Genomic DNA, 24,110 nt, shown 5'->3' on the forward strand with positions numbered 1-24,110 from the left:
ATGATGACTGCTAGCTAAGATTTTGAAAGTATGATGTTGACATGATCAGTCCAATCAAAGCTACTGTACATGTAACGTGATTTGACGTCATTTTATCTGTGACCAATGACCTTGAGCCTTCTTGGATGGGCACTTCTAATGTAACTCTATGGCAGCACCCAAGGGGCTAGAAGTTTCTATCTCTACCCTTAGACTTGGCGGTGGCGGTGTGTCCCCATGTGTGTCAGAACAGTGAGCCAATCACGGCGCAACGTCCGTATTTTGTGCAGGCTTGCCGCACCACCACAGAAAGCACTGAGCTTGGCTGAAACACCTGCATTTTGGAGCTGCCTTACTACAGGAACCAAAAAAGAGACCATGTTTGTATGCGGCTTTATTAACTCAATGATATATCTATTTTTTTTACATTGTTTGCAAACTGATATGTGACACGTATTAATGCCAAAATAACATGCAAAACAGAAAAGCCCCCCCCCCCCCACATTTTGCTTAAAATGTGGGGCTCAAAATGAATGACGGGTTGCCACTGTTTGGTGATAATTCCTCGGATCATATGATCGTATGTCAGAGCACTTTACTTAATGTACAAGCTGTGTTTTCGCCCCCTTGGTTTTGCGCCCCCTCGGGCTCGTGGAGGAGATCTTCGTGCGCTATACTGAGCCTTGTCTTAGGGTAGTAAGTTGGTGGTCTGTTGATATCCCTCTAGTGGTGTGGGGGCTGTGCTTTGATAAACTGGGTGGGTTTATATCCTGCCTGGCTGGCCCTGTGTCCTCAGACCCCCCTTCTCAGCCTCCAGTACCTATGCTGCAATAGTCTATGTGCCGGGGGGATAGGGTAGGTCTGTTATATCTGGTGTAATTCTCTTGTCTTATCTGGTGTCCTGTGTGAATTTAATTCTCTCTCTCCCTCCCCTCCCGGAGGACCTGAGCCCTAGGACCATGCCTCAGGACTACCTAGCCTGATGACTTATGGCTGTCCACTGTTCACCTGGCCGTGCTGCTGTTCCAGTTTCAATTGTTCTGCCTGCGGCTATGGAACCCTGGCCTGTTCACCGGACGTGTTACCTTTTTTTGACTCTCCCTCCCTCTCACTCTCTCTCTCGCTCTCTCTCTCTCTACTGCAACTGCTGTCTCGAACACTGAATGCTCGGCTATGAAAAGCCAACTGACATTTACTCCTGAGGTACTGACCTGTTGCACCCTCTACAACGACTGTGATTATTATTTGACCCTGCTGGTCATCTATGGAAGTTTGAACATCTTGAAGAACAATCTGGCCTTAATGGCCATTTACTCTTATAATCTCCACCCGGCACAGCCAGAAGAGGACTGGCCACCCCTTAGATTCTGGTTCCTCTCTAGGTTTCTTTCTAGGTTCCTGCCTTTCTAGGGAGTTTTTCCGAGCCACCATGCTTCTACATCTGCATTGCTTGCTGTTTGGGGTTTTAGGTTGGATTTCTGCATAAGCACTTTGTGACATGTGCTGATGTAAAAAGGACTTTATAAATACATTTAATTTGTTTGCCAGAACCTTCTAAGCCTGTTATGTTATTTACTACATCCTAAAGCTCCAAAAGCTTTCTTGGCACAAATTGCACCACTCACACTCCTGATGCTCTACAAATGTCATAGGTTTAATAAAAGATGTCAGTTCTGTCAGTAATAATATTACATGTAGCACATTATAATAAGAGTCTTCGTGATATAGATAAATACAGACAGTAGTGACCAATCATTTGGAGTCTAATATAATTCATCAAATTGTATCACCAGAAAAATTCAAAAATAAACTTAAAAAAGTAGTTGACAAATTGTACAATTATAGCTATTTCAATTAATTTTACCATCAATGTCATGATCTTGACCATGGAATTAGAACAGGGAGAAATATTTTTTAAACAAAACTATATCTTTTTTTAAAATACTTTTTTTATTGACAAATGATTCAAGTCAGGCAAGAAAACGTATAAAAAAAGATGACAGACCACATAACTTCATACATAAAATATTGCATTATAATGTTATTCTAAAGTACAGACATTTTTTCTGTTACTATGTAATTTGAGGGAATTTAATACATTTTTTGTCAAATTAATGTCAAAAGTAGATTTTTTGGGGGGCATTTTAGCTAACCCTAATCCAAACTCATGAATAGCATAACCGGCTGTGCCTTGAGCAAGGCACTTAACCCAAATTTGCTCCAGGGGCATCATACTACTATGGTTGACGCTGTATGAAAACAGCACATTTCACTGCACCAAACCCGTTTATGTGACATCCTCTTCATGCTACGAAACTCAGGGACTTTTATTTTGAAACGTCGTCGGCGTTCATGACACCGGAAGTAGACTCCACGTTGCGGAAGCAAGCACAAAACAGCGGCAGCACACATGTTGAAGCAAAATCATCATACGACGAGAATGGAATTAAATTTGAACAACAACAAAACAAGCTCACAAGACTTGCTCGCGTGTGGCAACGGAGGAGGTTTGATCCTTTTTCCGAAATTGCTTTATCAACTGATTTGACTGAGGAGTTGTTTAGCCTGTTAGGTATCCTAGCTACATGCACAAACTCTTAAACTCTTAACAACATTGTGTTCCAGTGGAGGCTGCTGAGGGGAGGATGGCTCATAATAATGTCTGGAGTGGAAAAACCATGTGTTTGATACCGTTCACTCCATTCTGGACTTTATTATGAGCCGACCTTCTCTCAGCAGCATCCACTGTTGTGTTCAAACTATCAGTGTGGTCAGATGTAACATTTCGGTTTCCTTGTACATAGGTCTTCATGACAAGCTTCTCCTCAAGTCGAAGGGGCCCAAGGCTGGCAGTTCTTTGCAAACCGAGAGGATCCCAAGAAGTAGTGGTGAGTTAAAAACATTTCTAGCGTTTGTTTGTAGATGGGCTAAAATCTACAAATAGTCACATCTTCTGCCAGGGTGCACTGTTGTTCCGTTTCAGGTCATTACTGAGACAGAAACAGAATAATAACAGCACACCGTGGCTATTTGTAGATTCTAGCCCATCGCGGTGTGTGTATTGCTTGCTAAATATGTTAAGTAGATTGCTAGGTGTGTAGTTACAGTTGTATGTAAATGTGTCGTGTTTCAGTTATGGACAGACTGCAGAACTTCCTGCCCCAGATGGCCCAGGCCAATGAGAAGCTCAAGTTGCAGATGGAGCAGGCACCTGAGGGCCACTATGACATAGAGAGGGTGGAGGAGTCTGGAAAGGTCATAGAGATGGTGAGTCTAGTGTGGCTGGCTTTTTTTATAGCGAGGGGAAGTGTGAAGTCGGAACACCACGAGCAGGCCTATCATATTGTGTAGCCTGAACAGCCGCTATTGGTCGCTGTTTATCTGTCTTTTGATGGTCCCACTCCAAAGCAGCGACCACTAGCGGCTGTTCAGGCTACATTTTGTGGAACAACTGAACAGAGAAAGGGTCCTTCCAGTTTCCATCAGCTCAATTAAAGTGAGATTCTGCGATATGACATTGTCACAATCAACAGGTTGAACCACAGGTACTGCAGATGAGTGCAACAAGACAATGTGCTTGTGCACGGCTGGGTTTTTTGTGTTTCTGCTGCAACATTATAGCTCCCGGGGCAACAACCGTGAAGTTTAGCCTTGTGCTTCGCACTCATAGTTCAAGTCTTCCACATTCTGCTGTTCACTTTGCACATTGCTGGCTCTGTCCTTAAACTGCAGGTGTGACGTTGGGCGAGTTCGAGCTGATCACTTTTGTGAAGTCAGGGACCATCGTTGGTCACCGCCTTTGAAAGTGTGTTGCATTATCAGGATAAAAATGGTCAGACTTGATCCTACATGTCGACTGTATGAACTTTACAACAATCATGTGATTAAAGGTCAAGTTTTGACTGCACCAACTTCATCCTACAGCCATCAACTGCATTTTGGGAGGCTCTATTGTCAACCAATCATTAGGCTGTTTTTGTTTGACCCACGTGAACGTGATTGAAACAGGAACCAACTTCGCTGCAATTCATGTATACAGTGATATGTACAAATTGAATGTGATATGAGTCTTTCTCACCAATTGATTGTACAATGTATGCATATATTTTCAGTTTGAGTGTGATATGTGGGTTGGAGACATGTTTATTTTGACATAATAAAGAAAAACTTGGGATGGGAACAGTGCTATGTTGTACTGAGCCTTGCTGTTGGAAAACCACTTCAGTGTCCGACTTTCGGCTTACAATTCAAATGAGCCCATTATGTTGATGGGATAAATTGTGTTACGTCGTTGATGATGACATTGATTCCCTTGTCTCTATCAGGATGTGTCGCTGGTGGAGCTCAGTAGTTCAGACAGCGACTCGGACAGAGAGTCTTCACAGGACAACGACGCCAACTCAGACTCTGAGGAGGGGAGTGCGCTCACAGAGGAGAACCTCAAACTGCCTGGCAACAGCCAGAGGCAGAAAAAGAAGGTTCATATCCAAGTCCTGGAGAAACAAGTGGATTAGGCCTCTAAAGAGACGACTGGGACAGTTGCCGTGCAGAATATTGACATGCGTTGGCAAAACTAATCAACTGACGTGGGATCAGTTCTCCTTCTCCAAGCCCTTTTCAAAACCGTTATGAGTGAAAGAATGAGAACTTACCGTAGGTCAGTGAGGACATGGTCCTGGAGGGCTAATGGATTAACAGTGGTTCAGTGGATGGAGGTAACCTGCTGCAGTGAGGGATAAAGGGGACATTGGGGGACACTGGTGTCTACATAGGGGGGTGTCTGTACTATAAGAGCCAAATATCACGTGTCAACAAGTGTTACTGTGCTATTTGAGCTTTGTTTTATGAATAGTCCTAGTCCCAGCATTGTTACGGTTGGTCACAAGGTTTGTGAGCTGTGAAGTTTTTCCCAGATTCATTTTTTCCTGAAACAAAAAGTACCGAAACCGTGTACTGTATTTCATAAGTGTATGAAATCCAAGGTTGTTGTGTGGTTGTGAATGACACAGCATACACAAACGCTCATGTTTAAAAGGAAAAATGGAAGTATAGACCATGACATTGGATAAATAAGAAATGAGTATTCACCATTGTACAACATTTACACTACCGTTCAAGTTTAGGGTCACTTAGAAATGTCCTTGTTTTTGTCCATTAAAACAATTAATCAGAAATACAGTGTAGACATGTTAATGTTGTAAATGACTATTGTAGCTGGAAACGGCTGATTTAAAAAAAATAATGGATTATCTTCATAGCCGTACAGAGGCCCATTATCAGCAACCATCACTCCTGTGTTCCAAAGTTTATCATTTTAAAAAGGCTAATTGATCATTAGAAATCCCTTTTGCAATTATGTTAGCACAGCTGAAAACTGTTGTTTTGATTAAAGAAGCAGTAAAACTGGCCTTCTTTAGACTAGTTGAGTATCTGGTGCATCAGCATTTGTGGTTTTGTTTACTAGCTCAAAATGGCCAGAAACTGTCTCTATAGTACCCGCAAAACACCAGTCTCAACGTCAACAGTGAAGAGGGGACTGCGGGATGCTGGTTTTCTAGGCAGAGTTGCAAAGAAAACTGACCAATAAAAAGAAAAGATTAAGATGGGCAAAAGAACTCTGCATCGAAGGCCAGCATCCTGGAGTCGCCTTTTCACTGTTGACATTGAGACTGGTGTTTTGCGGGTACTATTTAATGAAGCTGCCAGTTGAGGACTTGTGAGGCGTCTTTCTCAAACTAGACACTAATGTACTTTTCCTCTTGCTCAGTTGTGCACCGGGGCTTCCCACTCTTTCTATTCTGGTTAGAGCCAGTTTGCGCTGTTCTGTGAAGGAAGTAGTACACAGCGTTGTACCAGATCTTCAGTTTCTTGGCAATTTCTCGCATGGAATAGCCTTCATTTCTCAGAACAAGAACAGACTGACGAGTTTCAGAAGAAAGGTCTTTGTTTCTGGCCATTTTGAGCCTGTAATCGAACCCACAAATGCTGATGCTCCAGATACTCAACTAGTCTAAAGAAGGCCAGTTTTATTGTTGCTTTAATCAGCACAACAGTTTTCAGCTGTGCTAACATAATTGCAAAAGTGTTTTCTAATGATCAATTTGCCTTTTAAAATTATAAACTTGGATTAGCTAACACAACGTGCCATTGGAACACAGGAGTGATGGTTGCTGATAATGGGCCTCTGTATGCCTATGTAGATATTCCATAAAAAATCAGCCGTTTCCAGCTACAATAGTCATTTATAACATTAACAATGTCTACACTGTATTTCTGATCAATTTGATGTTATTTTAATGGACAAAAAATGTGCTTTTCTTTCAAAAACATTTCTAATTGACCCCAAACTTTTGAATGGTAGTATATGTTGGAAGACAAACAATACTGTATGTACCGGGGCTGGTTTTTGCACAAGGTTCAGAGGAGAATAGTCTCTCATATCTCCATAGAGACCAGATTTCCCTGTAGTTTTCAAAATGCTAATTGAAAATGGCACATACAATTAAAATATATTCTTGAACGTATACTTTCTTTGTGTTAGCCGTTGTATTCGTATATCAACACTAGTATTTCAAAGGTAGTTTATTTAATATATTTAAATTAATATATATATATTATTTACTAAAAACTTAGGGGCAATCTGCAGTTTCTACATCTATTTTTGGACTTATAATTTGATATGTACCCATTGATTCTTGAATATACCTTAGCAATGCTTAATGAGCTTAGTTCAACTGTCGTACCCCATCATAACCCCAAATATAAGCCTTTTCTACTTCATTTTTTGTAAACAAAGTAAACTACATAGCCTCAAAACATGGTTAAAACTATAATGTTGATGTCATGGAAGGTCAGTCCTTGCATCCATAGCTCTGTCTATACATTTGAGAGTAGTTACATTTCTCCAGCCCCATCCCTCAGTTTTGAAACCAAAACAGGCAGGTTGGTTGGTATGCTTTAAAAATGCATAATCTAGTGTTGTAACCTACAGTGCTCCTTTTCTGACAAATACAATGTCCAAAAAATATATCCAATTATTCAGTGTGTTTTCTTTTGTTATAAAATATTTACAAATAACAATTTAACTAAGGGAGTTGTGGGTATCTTCAGCAGAATTGTGGCACCTAACATTGCTGAGCAGAAATGACATACGAATTTGAACCTGCATGCTTGAGCTAAAATGAAATGTTGCATAAAATGTGACAGAGCAGGAGGAGATTGCCTGAAGCGCTCGGCTTTTGAAAAGCAAAACGTTCTTTCATGATGAGTGGAGGAACGGAAACCTTAAACTCAAAGTAAAGGGGTGTTGATCCAGTCAAATCCACCTTGGCTCTGGAATACTGAAATTCACCTCTTGAGTTTGATATGCGCGATTTCCCTTTTGTAACTTTGGGGAAAACCGCCTGTGTCCATAATGCAAGTTTCCGAACAGAATTCTCAAAACTGTTGGCACCTTGAGACGAGGTCGTGGCAGAGGGTAGGCTGCACATCAAAGGTCTCCTCTCTCACACACACACCTGCTGTTAGGAAAGCGGGAGCTGGACTCCTGATCGAGACTGACTGGTGAGTCGTGATCAGGTGGATTGAATGATCAGTCGTCGTTACAGTTCATTAGGCTGCCTTAGTACTCCACAGTCACTGCTTTGGTCCTGAGGTATTCGTTAAGAGCATCCTCTCCTGCCGACAGAACCGAAGCACAGTTAATTGGTCAAACTCAAATCAAGCATGTTGGGGTCACAAGGCTATTCAAAGCTCCTAGGCTCATTTTCTTTGAACTATGTTTCAAGAAAAAGGTAAACAATGGAAAATAAAGGGGAATCTATTCATGACAGACCACAGTATACGATATGATCCACATTCCAATATAACAGTATCCAACGTGAAACCCCTTGCCTAAATGATTACATGATTAACCCCAGACTCACCAAGGTCTTTGCCGAAGCCGGACTGTTTGAAACCGCCAAACGGCGAGGCCACGTCGGTCTTGTTGTAAGTGTTGACGAACACGGTCCCGGCGTCCAGCCTCTCGCTCACGTACATGGCCTTGTTGATATCACGCGTGAACACACCGGACGCCAGGCCGAACTCAGTGTCGTTGGCTCTGTTTAGCACGCCATCTATGTCACTGCAGGTCAGAAGGGGAGAAAAGGGACGTTGGTCAGGGTTGAGAACCACAAACGGCTCTATTACTTGGGTCTGTGATGAAGAAAGGTTCTCTCTTTAAAAGACTGAGGAGACGTACCCGTCTTTGAACTTGGACACCACCATGATGGGGCCAAAGGACTCCTCTTTGGCGATGAACATGTGATCCTCCACGTCTATGAACAATGTGGGCTCCATGAAGAACCCTGGAGGGAAACCATACCATAGTGTAGTTAGCAATGATGATGGTGGTTGGCTGAAACATTGCATTACAGTGGCCTCCAATTGTGTTGTACTGTATCATCAGTATTCACTAACCAGTCTTATGTTACCAACTATTCATGTACATATACTATTATATCCTACGTATTCTTCAGATATACTACATATTCTATCCACATACTGCCCATAATGTCTATACATCCCATCATATATATACTCTGACAATGCTAATATTTCTATATTCCTTAATTCCATTCTTATACTTTTAGATTAGTGTGTATTGTTGTGAACTAAGATAATACTGCACTGTTGGAACTAGGAACACAAGCAATTCTCTACACCTGCAATAACATCTGCTAAATACTGTATGTGTATGTGACTAAAACAACTTGATTTGATTTTAAACACAGGTTATTCTACTAGCTACTTTGGTAGGAGTGCATACTGTGATACTAAGAGGGCCTACAGTATTGAAAAGACACTGCTTCAAAAGTGTTTACCTGGCCTGTCCACCTGTTTGCCCCCGTACACCAGCGTGGCGCCCTCCTTCATGCCCACCTCACAGTACTCCACCAGCTTTTCCATGTGGGCCTTGTGGTTCTGGGGCCCGTGGTCTGTGGAGCGGTCCAGAGGATCACCCACCTTCATCTTCTTGATCTCCTCCAACTGATGGGGTGAAGAGGAGGGGAGACGGAGGAAGAGGAGGAATGCAAAGGCTATGATGAGGAAAAGGATCTTGAGAGACCCTTGAGCTACGCTACACAGAGACTCAGTTGTGTGGTGGAGGGAGGGGAAAAGTGTATTGTGTGTTTTGGACTGTTGTGAGAGGGTTCAGGATACTCACCACTCTCCTGATGTACTCGTCATGTATGGACTCCTCCACAAACAGGCGTCCAGCAGCGATGCAGTTCTCTCCTTTGTTGAAGAACACAGAACTCATACCCTGCAGAAAGGGAGATGGAGGGGAAGGGAATATGATGAAAATAAGAGCAGGTTCTTCTCTTTTCCTTCTGTTTTAGTTACTCTCTCTCCTTTCTTTTCCTCCCTCTCTCACCATGCGCACAGCCTTGTCCATGTCACAGTCGCTGAAGATGATGAGTGGAGACTTCCCTCCCAGCTCCAGAGAAACCTTCTTCAGGTTACTCAGCGCACAGCTGCAACATGAAATGACACGTGAGCCTGAGCAGGAAGTAGCCCAATATCAGCATATCAGGAATAAGTGGGGTCCCAGCCCCCCCCCCCTACTGTACCTTTTCATGATCTGTTTGCCGATAGGGGTGGAGCCTGTGAAGCCCAGTTTACGGATGTCTGGGTGGTCAGACAAGCGCTGTCCCACCATCCCACCTATTAGAGATGGGGGATAGGGAGGTAGAGAGAGAGAAAGGGGTCAGAGGACAGCAGGGGGAGAAAGGGTAGTAGAGATGAGGGAGAGAGGGTGGTAGACGGGGAGATGGAGTGAGAGAAACAGAAAAATAAAGATTAGAATCAAAAACCTTATCTAATAAGATCTCACAGATCTCCTGGAGGACCTCTCCCTTCCCACAAGCTCTTGCTCCCTTGTGTCCTGTTACCTGAGCCAGGTACGATGTTGATGACTCCCTTGGGAATGCCAGCCTTCACAGTCAGCTCAGCAAACTTCAGGGCTGACAGAGGAGTAACCTTTTGGACGAGAGGAGAGAGCGAGTGAAACATGTTCCTTGCTTTGGACACGGGGAAACTCTTCAAGTGCCATCTGATATTCACATATGTGGTTCAGCAATGTGCAGTGCTAGAGAGGCTATTTTAACACATCGGCCTGCAGAGAAAGGTTACGTTAGGTAAAGTTGTGCGTGACAGGTAGAGTCGTGTGTGACTGCCGTGTTACATAAGTTGTTCACCTGCTGGTATAAAACCTACGACTGAATCTGTTGTAACGTATGCAGGTGTATGTGTTCTCACCTGTGCAGGTTTCAGGACCAGTGTGTTTCCAGCAGCGAGGCAAGCGGCACTCTTCCATGCCAGCATCATGAGCGGGTAGTTCCAGGGAATGACGATGGCACACACACTGGCACCCAGGAAACACACAACACTCACCGTGAGCAGGTGCTACAGGTCAGCCAAATGCAGTGGTTACTACAACCAATACTCATACTAAAACCACTACTCATGAATCATGTTCATCTCGAAATGCATATTGATATTTCCTAGTAGAGTTGTATCACATGTGAACTCTGACCCCTTACCCCAGAGGTTCCTTCTTGGTGAAGGTCAGATTGTGATTGGGCCTGGCCTGGTTGATGGGTATCGTCTTGCCCTGCAGCAGACGGCATATAATAGAAAATATCCTTAGACTACTAGATTAGTGAAAAAGATGGAGACAACTAGGTCAGGATTTGGCAACAGGGAAATGTGAATGAAAAAGAAGTGGAGCCAGTTTCATCATACAAAACCCTCCAAACATCTTTATATTTCACAGATCTGGTCCATGCAGGTGAAACTCTACCTGGATCTTGTCGCACCAGCCGGCAAAGTAGCGGAAGGTCTGGATGGACATGCCTACGTGGGTCTTCAAGGCCAGGGTGTAGACAGCTCCAGAGTCTATGGACTCTATGGTGGCCAACTCCTCCTGGTGCTCCTCCATAAGGTCCGCCAGCCTGGTAGGGAGGGGAGGTCAACAAAAGAGATGGAGGTAGGGTCCACTGGCAGTCTTTGTCCTCAAAATATATTATTGTTGTATGAATGGATATAAATCTGCACTATATAAACAAGTCCCCTGATAGTAACTATACTCCATAATGAGTCGAGGCCTCTAGGAGGCGCTGTAGTCTTGGTGCTCACTTGTACAGCAGGGTGCCACGATCTCTAGGGTTCATCCTGCCCCAGGGGCCAACCTCAAAGGCCTCTTTGGCTGCTGCTACCGCCCGGTCCACATCTCCCACTGACGCATAGGCTACCTTACAGATCACCTAGGGAAAAGGGTTAACATTTAATGACCTATCAATACAATAATGTCCACAAGTATGTATATCAGTGTGTATATCTAAGTATGATAGATGAGTAATAGTAGGATGTGTGTGTTCAGGTGTATCTGTTTGTATAGCATTACAACTCACAGAGCCATCGGCAGGGTTTATGGTATTGGCGGTCTTGCCGTTCTCTGCGTCCTCAAACTTGCCATTGATGAAACACTGCCAAGGCATCTTCACCGTCATGTTGTTGACGTCTTTAGTTGCCTGGGAACCAAACCATGACAGTGGCATAACGTTACACGTCAAAGACAAATTACAGATCCAGCTGTGTCTTATAAACACGTGTATATGTGTATACGTGTCATATAAACGCTTGAAAATACAAGTGGAAAGTGAGTGGGAAACAGTATGTTTCTCATCATCATCAATAGTAACACCATCTCAAATCAAACTTTATTTGTCACATGCGCCGAATACAACAAGTGTAGGCTTTACCGTCAAATGCTTACTTACAAGCCCTTAACCAACAATACAGTTCAAGAAGAGAAGAAAAATATTTACCAAGTAACACAATAAGAATAACGAGGGGACACCGGTACCAAGTCAGTGTGCCGGGGTACAGGTTAGCTGAGGTAATTTGTACATGTAGGTGGGGGTGAAGTGACTATGCATAGATAATAAACAGCGAGTAGCAGCAGTGTACAAAAGGGAGGTGGTAGAAGCTGTTCAGCAGTCTTATGGCTTGGGGGTAGAAGCTGTTGAGGAGCCTTTTGGTCCTAGACTTGGCGCTCCGGTACCGCTTGCCGTGCGGTAGCAGAGAAACAGTCTATGACTTGGGTGACTGGAGTCTTTGACAATTTTTTGGGCTTTCCTCTGACACCGCCTAGTATGTATGTCCTGGATGGCAGGAAGCTTGGCCCCAGTGATGTACTGGGCCGTACCCACTACCCTCTGTAGAGCCTTACGGTCAGACTTCGAGCAGTCACCATACCAGGCGATGCTATGGTGTTGAACGCTGAGCTGTAGTCGATGAACAGCCTTCTCACATAGGTGTTCCTTTTGTCCAAGTGAGAAAGGGAAGTGTGGAGTGTGATTGAGATTGCGTCATCTGTGGATCTGTTGGGGCGGTATGCGAATTGGAGTGGGTCTAGGGTGTCCGGGAGGATGCTGTTGATGTGAGCCATAACCAGCCTTTCAAAGCACTTCATGGCTACCGACGTGTGTGCCATGGGGCGGTAATCATTTAGTCAGGTTACCTTTGCTTCCTTGGGCACAGGGACTATTGTGGTCTGCTTGAAACATGTAGGTATTACAGACTCGATCAGGGAGAGGTTGAAAAGGTCAGTGAAGACACTTGCCAGTTGGTCCACGCATGCTTTGAGTGCACGTCCTGGTAATCCATCTGGCCCAGTGGCTTTGTGAATGTTGACCTGTTTAAAGGTTTTGTTAACATTGGCTACAGAGAGCGTTATCACAGTCATCCAGAACAGCTGGTGCTCTCGTGCATGCTTCAGTGTTGCTTGCCTCAAAGCGAGCATAAAAGGCATTTAGCTCGTCAGGAGGATAGAATTATAGTCAGATTTGCCAAATGGAGGGCAGGGGAGAGGTTTGTAGGCATCTCTGTGTGTGGAGTAAAGGTGGTCTAGGATTTTTTTTTCTCTGGTTGCACATGCTGGTAAAAATTTGGTAAAACTGATTTAAGTTTTTCTGCATTAAATCCTCCGGCCACTAGGAGCGCCGCTTCTGGGTGAGCATTTTCTTCTTTGCTTATGGTCTTTTAGAGTTGGTTGAGAGCGGTCTTAGTGCCAGCTTTGTTCTGTGGTGGTAAATAGACAGCTATGAATAATATAGATGAGAACTCTCTTGGTAGTGTGGTCTACAGCTTATCATAAGGTACTCGAGGCTTCTTTAATATCAGACATCGCGCACCAGCTGTTATTGACAAATAGACACACACCCCCACCCCTCGTCTTACCAGAGGTAGCGTCTCTGTTCTGCCGGTGCATGGAAAATCCTGCTAGATCTATATTGTCCATATCATCGTTTAGCCACGTCTCGGTGAAACATATATGTTACAGTTTTTGATGTCCCGTTGGTAGGATAATCTTAAATCGTAGGTCATACATTTTATTTTCCAATGATTGCACGTTAGCAAGAAGAACTGTCACATCCTGACCAGCATTGTATTAGTTTCGGTCAGGACGTGGCAGGTTTTTGTGTGTTAAGTGTTGTGTTGGTGATTGGATTCCCAATTGAAGGCAGGTGTGTTGAGTTGCCTTTGATTGGAAGTCCTATATAGTAGTGTGTGTTTTTCTTTGGGGTTGTGGGTAGTTGTTCTTGCATTGCGTTTTGTGTGCCTGCAAGACTGTTCCTGTCGTGTGTATTGTTTTTGTCCGGTGGATGCTTTACTCTTTTTTTAAATTAAAATATGAGTATCCACATTCCCGCTGCGCCTTGGTCTTCTCTCCAGTACGACAACTGTGACAAGAACGGATGGCAGTGGGAGTTTCTCGCTCACCTACGGATTCTCAGAAGGCTGGCCGATCTGTGGCCCCTTTTCCTGAGTCTTTTCTTCACGCAAAAGGCATGGATCTGGGCCTGTTTCAGTGAAAGCAGGATATTCTTCTCTCGGGCTCGTTAAAGGAAAAGGTTTCTTACAGTCCTCTGTGAGTAATCTCAGTTCTGATGTCCAGAAGTTATTTTCGGTCATAAGAGACGGTAACATTATGTACACAATAAGTTAAAAAATAAGTTACATAAAACGCAAAAAAACTAACGAAATAGCACAATTGGTTGGGGGGGATGTAAAACGTCAGCCATGTTCTTCGGCGCCATCTGTGCTCTGTATGACTAGCCTGGTCCCAGATCAGTTTGTACTGTCTTGCCAACTCCTTTGGTCATTAATTGTGTTGTCTTGCCAACTCCTAAGATCATTGTTGCACAACTGACCATAGGAGTTGGCAAGACAGCACAAACTGATCTGGGACCAGGCCACTGTATGACAGTTGTTTGTCTGACTCACATAGTCGATGACCATCTCCTCCTCCTGGTCCTCTCCCCTCAGCCTTCTCACAAACATCTGGATGAAGTCCTGGAAGGTGGTGGCCATGTACACATCCTCATTCTGCAGCTGCAACCCTACACACTTCTGCTTGATCTCCTCCACCAGCCTGGGGAGAAGATGGGTTTATAGCAGGGTCATAGTGAAGTTATGTCAGGTCATAGGAGAATATGTCACTCAGGTACAATGGGGTCAACTAGAGTCACAAAAGTCACCATGATGATTAAAAGCTGATCACTGCTAATAAAATGTATAACAAAAAAACTCTAGGTCAAGTGAGGGAAATGAAGGGTTTAACCAGGTCAATGCCAGTGAAAGCATACACTCACCTGACCACGTCCATAGAAGCAGCTCCTGACTTGAAGAAGTCTGTGGTTTCCTCAATGGCAGCAACGTTGCTCAGAATGCCTTTCCAGATGTCCTGGAGTGACAACACACTGAATCAGTGGCGCTAATTGAACAGCTTCTATCTGAATCATGCGTTTACAACATGGCGGTATACTAAGTAACAGATTCTGTTGTAGTAGTGTCAAACTATCACACAAGGCTATGTGGAAGCCTTCAGAGATACAATGAGAGACGTACTCGTATCTCCTCTGCCATCTTCTTCTCGTCATCAGTCAGCTCCACGCTGGCGGTGTCTCCTGAAGAGAAGTACTTAGCAGCAGAGATCATCTTCCCATCCTCAAACTGCAGGTTCTTCACCATCAGCTGTGGAGGAACCAGAGGAGGAAGAGGGTGAGGAGAGGGAGAAGAGGCAACAAATAGTTAGGGTTAGGCCTGAGCTATGTCTTAATGACTAAACTGGAGAAATCATACACAAAATGAACATTAGAAGCCATCGGAGGTTGATTGATATAGTGCTCTATGTTACAGCACAGGTTAACAGGGTTGCCACTAGACACTTGCCTGTACATTTCCCTATTAATTTCCCATTGATCTCATTTTCTGTGACTCACCGCTTTGCTATCTGACCCGTACAGAACCAGGCCGTTCTTGGTGATGACACCAGGCTGGGACGCCCCCTCTATCTCCAGAGGCTGACCGGCTGGCACCGACTCCCCCAGCATGGATGACCCGTACAGAGTCACAGTCTAAGGAGAGAGAGGACATGGGTTCGATTGACATACTGCCAATGGGACAGACAGACAGACACACACACACACACACACAGTAATAAAGAAACAGAACATTAGACAATACGTACAGTTCATACATACACTGTAAATGTAATTGTGTGTGTGCAAGTGTGTGTTTTAGGGAACGCACCTGACCATCAATGACCGCCCACGCCCCGGGGACTTTGTCGTGGCCACGGATCCAGTTGTGGATCGCCTCTGCCGGCTGGGCTAGGTTGACCTTGAGGACAGACAGAAGATGGGTGAGGAAGAAGATCTTCCTTTTCAGACACTTCTTTCCTTGGTTTCTAGGAACCAGGGGGAGGCCAAACAGTTGGCTGCCTATTATGCAACACTTAGAAGAGGGACCTTAAAAATAACCCCTCACTCCCTTCTCGCCTTAAGAATGTTGGCCAGTGCTATAGGCTCTAGTAAGTTAACACTCCCCACCCCCTCAAACCCTACAACCCCACCTTATACAACCCCTCATCCCATTACTGGCCCTAGTACATCACCCTCTCGCTAAGTAGGACTTTTCCAAACTGACTAATGAATGGACGTATTGTGGAATTAAATGGCTACAAATTGAGCAACATCAAACTGCCATTATAATTTGAGCAGAAAAGTGACAGGACATTATCTGAATGTTTATTTCCTAACATGATATTGGATTTAGTTTCCTCCATTCCCTACAAACAGCCTTAACCAGGTGACGCTGTTTCACAGCCACATTCAGTATCTCACCTTGGAGTTGGACTTCTTCTGGATACCCTCGTAGCTGGCCCCCTCCTCTGTCTGGGGGACACGTGGGGCCTTCCCATCAGCGATCAGCTGCACTGACTCCACCTGCACCACAGGAATACACCAACCCCCAAGCAATGTCACTGTGTTACGTGTTACAGCAGTGGGACTGTGATATGTTTGACCCTGATTGTGATCCGAGGATGGACAGATGGAGATGATGTTGAGTTGCTATGGTTACCATGGCCTTGATGCCCTCTGGAAAGAGGAAGCGATTGTAGAGGGAGTCCACCGTGTCGTTGGGTTCCACAGGACACTCTCTCTGGAGCAGGATGGGACCCGTGTCCAGACCATCATCAGCCCAGAAGATGGAGAACCCAGCCTTCTTATCCCCCTGGATCAGAGTCCTGAGGAGGACACAGGACACAGAACCAGGTCAGACACAGAACCAACGTCATGCATAGAACCAACGTCATGCATAGAAACAGGGATGTACACAGAAACAGGGTCATTCATGGAACCATATGGAGCAGGCCACTCATGGAATCAGGTTATGCATAAAACCAGGACCTAAAACGTGACAAAGCTATTAGCTAGAAAAAAGTAGCCTACATGAAAAGTGCAATAATGTTAATATAACCATGTGTGTGTGTGCGCAGGTTCAGTGAATTTATGTCAATCACGAAGCTCATCTGCATTTCCTGCAGAGCAGGAAAATTCTCAGCAACAAAAGAGTGATCAAATTAAGATTCTACACCTGTAGTACAGAGCGAGAGAAAGGCAGCCTTTTCCATAGAGCCCACTCACATGTAGGTTAAAGAGCCAAGTCAGACACAGATCAGTGTCAAATATAGGCTAAATCCACATAGCTGTTCACACACAGAGACGTACATAGACACACACACACCCAACACAGATAACAGGAACCGAGAATAGATAAGGGTAGGAAAAAGATAAGACAAACTGTACTCAGCCAAACACATTGCAAACAGTTCATCCCCAAACCAGACCAGTTAGATAGCACCACTCTCACTCCTACTCAGCTCTCCAGCAGTTGTTTAAAACTCTTTAGGGATAGGGGGCAGCATTGGGAAGTTTGGATGAAAAGCGTTCCCAGAGTAAACTGCCTGTTACTCAGGCCCAGAAACTATGCATATGCAGATTTGGATAGAAAACACTCTAAAGTTTCCAAAACTGTTAAAATAATGTCTGTGAGTATAACAGAACTCATATGGCAGGCGAAAACCTGAGAAAAATCCAACCAGGAAGTGGGAATTCTGAGATTTGTATTTTTCAAGTGAATGCCTATCGAATATCCAGTGTCTGTGGGGTCAGATTGCACTCCCTAAGGCTTCCCCTAGATGCCAACAGTCTTTAGAACGTTGTTTCAGGCTTCTATTGTAAAAGGGGAGCGAATAAGAGCTGTTGGAACCAGTGGTCTGGCTGAAAGCCTTTAGTTTAGTCGCGCTCGGCCGGACAAAGGAATTGTCCGGTTGGAATATTATTGAAGATTTATGATAAAAACATCCTAAAGATTGATTCTATACATCGTTTGACATGTTTCTACAAACTGTAATGGAACTTTTTTTACTTTTCATCTGGACATTTGGAATAGTGAACTAAACGCGCGAACAAAAAGGAGGTATTTGGACATAAAGATTAACTTTATCGAACAAAACGATCATTTATTGTCTAAAATGGAGACCTGGGAGTGCCATCAGATGAAGATCAAAGGTAAGTGATTAATTTTAATGTTATTTCTGACACCTCTCCTTGGTTGGAAAATGGCTATATGGTTTTTGTGGCTAGGTGCTGACCTAACATAATCGCATAGTGTACTTTCACCGTAAAGCCTTTTTGAAAAATCGGACACAGCGGCTGGATTAACAAGAAGTGTATCTTGAATCGTATGTATAACACTTGTATCTTATATCAATGTTTATGATGAGTATTTCTGTAATTTGATGTGGCTCTCTGCATTTTCACTGGATGTTTGTTTGAGACAATGCAATTCTGAACATAACACGCCAATTTCAAATGAGGTTTTTGGACATAAAGATTAACTTTATCGAACAAAACAAACATTTATTGTCTAACATGGAGTCCTGGGAGTGCAACCAGATGAAGATGATCAAAGGTTAGTGATTCATTTTAATGCTATTTCTGACTTTTGTGACACCTCTCCTTTGGAAAATGGCTGTATGGTTTCTTTTGTGGCTAGGCGCTGACCTAACATAATCGCATGGTGTGCTTTCACCATAAAGCCTTTTTGAAATCGGTCACTGTGGTTGGATTAACGAGAAGTTAATCTTTAAAATGGTGTATAATACTTGCATGTTTGAATAATTGTAATTATGAGATTTCTGTTGTTTGAAATTGGCGCCCTGCAATTTCACTGGCTGTTGGCCAGGTGTTCCGCTAGCGGAACCCCCTTCCCAGAAAGGTTAACTATAAAGGCAAGGCGCACACTAAAGACTTGACACTGGTCACGGTTACGTATTGACAACAGCTGAAATGACCACATGTGCCTCTGCACTTGACCGTCTCCATTCACCACACACACACGCGCCTATAATCTTAACCCTTTCCTTTTCCTCTCCCTCACCAGTTGATGGCGGAGGCCCCGCGGTGCAGGGGCAGGATGGAGGGGTGGTAGATGATGGATCCGTGGGCCGGGTGGTCGATCACGTTCATGGGGATGAACTGGGAGCAGAAGGGCATGACGTTGAGCTCAGCCCCCACCGCCTTGTAGGCCTCCACTACTTCCGGGATGGGCTTCCCTTTGACACGCCACCGCGGAAACTTAAAGACTGGCGTCCCGTCCTTCTCCGCCACTACCGCTGGGCGGAGAGAAAGGTCAGGGGGGGGGTAGACAGAACATTAGAACATTTCTATATTTTCTCTATGTTAGTTTAAATTAGTTTTTACTTTTGTACAGTATACAGTGTGTGAGTGTGTATCTCAGTTTAACTGTGTGACCGTTATCTGTGTGAGCTGGGTGTGCGTCAGGGTTGGGGTTAATTTTGAATTGAGTTGCGAATTTCTCTTTAATTTCAATAAACATTTTGAATTTGAATTGGCCACACCCAACATGAAGCAGAATTTGAATAGAATTTGAATGAAAGGAAGTAGAATTTTATTAAATGAAATTCAAATGGATTATTCATTCTACACATTACCATAGTAATGTTAATTTTGATATCATGCATGGTTGGTTACCAGTACCATAAAGTTGAAACATTTCATTTTTAAACTCATTCTCAACTATTTCAAATAATTAGTGGTCTGGACAAATTCTAAGATCATGTTGTGGGTTGTCTATAATAATTCATAATTCCCTTAGTGTTTTTAAATATCAGAAGAAAAATACATTGCATTTGATGAAACACTGCAGTATGGAAGGGAACATCTCATGACAATGACAAATACTGTTTGACATCTTTGAGTTGTAATCAAACTAATATTTGAAATGGTATGTAAATTCTTTGCATTAATAAGTAGCATATCCTGTTGATAAAAGACTTCTCATATGAATGAGACTTTCATGTTTCACGTTGAATTGCTTTGAATTAAATTCTAATCTAATTCTGCTTCCTGTGGTGTGTGGCCAATTCAAATTCAATTCCAAATTCACTGTTGAAATTGAATTAAACTCCAAAATTCCGAATTGACACCAACTCTAGTGTGCGTGGGGGTTCCGGTCTTCCCCAGTTCCAACCAGTTCCAGGGCACAGCCTGCTCTACTACCCTACTAGGGTTATGGTTACATGAAACCCACACTTTGGCCCCACCTGCTCTACACAAATTAAATTACACACACACGCTGATGGGAGGGGTGGGACAGGACAGGGGGCTGGCCTGGGGGCACACGGTCCGTCTCAGAGTGAGTGCGTGTCTGGTAAAGGCCACATGGAGCTGTTGGCCTCATCCAGCCAGCTATGCTAATCTGGGTGCTAAGCGTGGTAGTAGCCTCGTAGCAATGCTTTATAAGAAGGCCATGCTTTATGCCATGGCAATAAGTGAAGTGTTAGAGGCTGTTTGACTCACCGACGGTTAGGCTACTAGTGCCATTTTCTGTTTACCATCCAACGCTACGTTCGATTGATGCGCGGGCATCCTGACATCAAAAAGCTCTGTAGCAGGATAGCTAAAGCTGATGTCGGGACCTTGACAAACTTTAAAAGCGAGTGAGTGATGACCATGAAAACACACAGGACTGGTTGCTATAGCTATTTTCAACAAGTATATTATTCTTCTGGCTTTATCTAGCTCTATTGTTCATATTTTACCTTGACTTGCTAGCTCGCAGTGGATACGGATCTTATCCACTGCTAGGTAAACAAAGAGGTTTCTGATGACAAACTGTGCATGCCACTTTTCATGACGTGGGAAATGGGTCTATAGATGTGACGTTACATCATCATTACATTGTCAAGTAAACATTTACACAGTAGACAAACACCCACAATCAAACCATCTGCTCGGTAAATACTTTGCCTCAGGCTAATAACAGGCAAATCAAATGTGAAACAATGTTTTACTCAAATGTTTGACCATATTGTGCAACAAGGTTTCCTTTACAGTGCCTGTGTCCAGCAATTCAGGCCCTGACAGGTCTCTGGACCAGAGGTCCTCTGCCAGATTAACTCAACGGGAATGTTATTTTTTACAGGGATGCCAAACAAATCGTAATAACACAGATCTGTTTCCCTAGCCAAACGGCAAGAATCTCTCAATCCTGTGCCAAGAACACAGTGGGTTGCTGTATAACCTCACTGCAGAGCAGAGGAGGCTGGTAGGATGAGCTATAGGAGGACGGGCTCATTGTAATAGTTAGAATGGAATAAATGGAAGAGTCAAACATGTGGTTTCAATATGTTTGCTGTGTTTGATACCGTTCCATTCCAGCCATTACAATGTGCCTGTCCTCCTATAGCTTCTCCCACCAGCCTCTTCTGCTGCAGAGTCAGGCTGAACTGTAGTTAGGCTAAATCAGGCTAAATCAGGGTAATTGGGACTAACAGGGTTTTGTCAGTGGTGTGTATCTCCCATGCGTGGTTGTTTGCCTAGCAAGGACGCAGTGGCGTTAAACTACGGATATTGTCCCATCTAGTCAGTTATCATCTCTATAGAGAGAGAAGATAAAGCAGAGATAGAATGAAGAAAGAGAGAGGGGGAGAAGCACAGAACAGGGACCCTTGCCAGCCCCGCTGATGCATGCTGGGTCAAAATAATTTGCATCATATCAAACCAGGGCCTCTCCCTACTAAAGCAATGGGCCCACAGTCCTAACACTGGGCATAAAAGCCTGTCTTTGTACAGGAGCCTTACAGAGTCAACACGGATCTACCTCCCTCGCTGACAGGGACAGTCAGTCCTCTCCTGACCCAGAGAGACCCAGGGCTAAAGGGGCTTCCGCCCCAGGTCATCAGGGTAACCACTGAAGCCATTACATCTCATTTAGAAAAGTGACTGGGGGTAATCATTGACACAAACTCCACTAACTCAGTTAGACCGTGGGAGTCTAGGAGAGGACAGACTGGATCATGACTGAGGCCATGCAGATGGTAACAATGTAAAGAGGTGGCCATGCTCTGGTGAGGATGTAAGCGTACCACTTCCATAAATGTTTTGCTGCAATATTTATTCACTGAGTCATGATAACTTGTGTACCCCTCCAAAAAAGAGGGCATGAGAAAGAGAAGGAAATAATGGACAAGAGAGAGAGACTCCCCCTCCAGTCATCACCAGTGTGTCAATACTTACCCAGAGGGTCTGCCTTTCCATCCCTATCTGGCACAGTGAACACGCCCACCACCCTATGGCCCTGCTTCCGTAGGTTGGTGTACACTTCCTGTCCAAACAGGCTCTGGCCAATCAGAGCCAGTCTCAGCTTATTTTGGTAATAATTCTGGAGGAGAGAGGAGAGAAGAAAGAGCATGTGAGTTAGTGGTGAAAAATCTTTCTGACACATGAGAATAGCTTATACTGTACTGGTGGGCTTTAAGATCAAAACGCATACATTTTCCCCATACCCCTCAGGCTTTGAAGCAATATGACCCAATACCGATGGAGACAAACTCCAACTTTCAATTGGACCATACTCATGTCCATGACCAATATTCAGTTTCACTTCTAACGTCCCTCGTGTTGAGTATACATAGGCATTTTGTAACGTTGAAAAGCATTTATGCTACTCTTTCCCTCTCCAATACTCTTCCCTCTCCATTGCCAAGTTTTTTTTTAGGAGTTTCTGGCAGCCAGACTGGCCCAATGGGCAATAAATCTTGGTCCTCTGGGAGAGAGAGTGGTCTGAAATGCTATTGGCTACAGAGAGCACAACCCCCTCCTCCAACTAGAATGAATGCTCAAGTAAGTTCAAATGAGGCTACTCCAATCAAGTGTGTCTGGAAGTTCATGTGAAAATGGAAAGTTTCAAGTTTCCTATGCCGAAATAGACTAGGAATAAAGTAAACACGATAGCTGTTCATGTGTAATAACGTAACACATGTTAAGACAATGTAATAACCACATTATTCATGTTATGACAATGTGTTATTCAATTGTTATAGCCTAATGTAAACAGCTCCGGTGAATGCTTACATCCAGACAGGCATGGTAGGCGAACATTTTCCAGCACTGAGTGACTACCTATCAGCCAGCTAAAACGGCAATGATAAGAGATACATTTCTGCCGTTCCATTGTAACCACCTACAGTAGCGGTTTGATATGGGCCGGTGTTGTTTACACAACTACAAAACAATATCGTATCAGTCCCTTTTCCTTGCTAATATCCTGACAGTAACTTCCATGTCAGTCGAATTATAGGCAGTTCGTTGCGTGTATGTGGATTTCTGGATGGTGTGTTGCTAAGCCGATCCGTTCAGCTGTCTGTGGTCGCTCTCGTTCAGCTGATGCAACTCCCCACGATCTGTACAATGGAAGTCATTCGTGCAGCGATGGAGACAACGTGCATAACGTGGCAACTGGCAAAGACATGTCTTTCTTCGTATGGTTGTTAGAATACAAATACATAGTACATAATATGAATTAGCCTTTATAGTAATTACTTTACCAATGCTGCATATCAGATATCAAAGAAGAGAACTGTCAAGCATGCATCATATTTTGATTAGATTGTAGGCTACTGTGAGTGTGCACTGTGAACACTCAGGCATTGACAGATCTGAGACCGAGTCATTCATTCATTGTAACATATGAAGATTACTCGATTTTAACCTGATAGATATTCATGCATTAGAACAACAATGACAACATCGTGTGAATCAGCTGGCAAGCAATTAGGATTCTCCATAGCGACAAAGGGAGGGCGGGGGGGGGGGGGGGGAGACAGGGGTTAGCGGATGCAACATAAACAATGTTACTTACAGAGCTGGTAGAGAATTTCCTAATGATTCTGTTCGCTGTCCACAACATGATGGCTGTATTAATTAACACAAATTAAAACAACAGAATTAGTCCAACGTGGTCTGGGGACGTGTACGAGCTCCTGATGACACACACACCTGCCTCGCAATGACAGCGGTTCGAGCTAGCCACAGCCAGCTTATACCCGACAACCGGCGTGTGCGCGGGGTACTGTCTACGTGCGCGCTCACGAATCCTACTACTTCCTTCAATGAGGGACGCATGTATTTTACATTTGTCATTCTTACTGGCGTTATAGTAGGAATTGCTTTTAGCGATTAATTGTGCGTGCTACCAGTGGAATATCTATGCAATTTTATCAAAAGACCACGAAACCGGCCGGACACGAACACGCAACATTGATCGACATTCATGTATAAAAAAAAACGCATAACCTTCATCTAGCGCCCCTCTTGAATGGGTTATGACCAGTAGGCTACTATTACATTGTGATTCCATTGTGATCAAAT

The 24,110-nt window shown here is 43.9% G+C and overlaps 2 protein-coding genes and 1 long non-coding RNA gene across 3 annotated transcripts; 2 read left to right on the top strand and 1 right to left on the bottom strand.

The window, feature by feature from the left end:
* Positions 1-2,306: 2,306 nt before the first annotated feature.
* LOC115198786 (uncharacterized protein C12orf45 homolog) lies at positions 2,307-5,013 on the top strand. Its single transcript, XM_029761063.1, has 4 exons — positions 2,307-2,486; positions 2,784-2,867; positions 3,113-3,246; positions 4,305-5,013. Exons 1-4 carry the CDS (start codon positions 2,390-2,392, stop codon positions 4,491-4,493), a joined length of 504 nt encoding a protein of 167 aa, XP_029616923.1. The 5' UTR covers positions 2,307-2,389; the 3' UTR covers positions 4,494-5,013.
* A 1,909-nt stretch (positions 5,014-6,922) lies between these two features.
* On the bottom strand, positions 6,923-23,793 carry LOC115198784 (mitochondrial 10-formyltetrahydrofolate dehydrogenase). Its single transcript, XM_029761061.1, has 23 exons — positions 23,602-23,793; positions 21,978-22,122; positions 18,817-19,051; positions 16,453-16,618; positions 16,215-16,316; positions 15,622-15,711; positions 15,312-15,446; positions 14,938-15,063; positions 14,682-14,773; positions 14,314-14,461; positions 11,436-11,555; positions 11,161-11,288; positions 10,826-10,976; positions 10,566-10,636; positions 10,282-10,387; positions 9,915-10,002; positions 9,594-9,687; positions 9,398-9,497; positions 9,188-9,286; positions 8,844-9,009; positions 8,222-8,327; positions 7,905-8,104; positions 6,923-7,656 (listed from the first exon to the last, which is right to left on the bottom strand). The coding sequence occupies exons 1-23, from the start codon at positions 23,647-23,649 to the stop codon at positions 7,601-7,603; spliced, it is 2,772 nt and encodes a 923-aa protein (XP_029616921.1). The 5' UTR covers positions 23,650-23,793; the 3' UTR covers positions 6,923-7,600.
* On the top strand, positions 10,879-18,918 carry LOC115198787 (uncharacterized). The gene is made up of 3 exons (XR_003879292.1): positions 10,879-11,011; positions 15,336-15,733; positions 18,820-18,918. It is a non-coding gene; the product is annotated as an uncharacterized LOC115198787 (long non-coding RNA).
* Positions 23,794-24,110: the final 317 nt, after the last annotated feature.

Source organism: Salmo trutta, chromosome 8, assembly GCF_901001165.1.
Source record: "Salmo trutta chromosome 8, fSalTru1.1, whole genome shotgun sequence".
NCBI lineage: Eukaryota > Metazoa > Chordata > Actinopteri > Salmoniformes > Salmonidae > Salmo > Salmo trutta.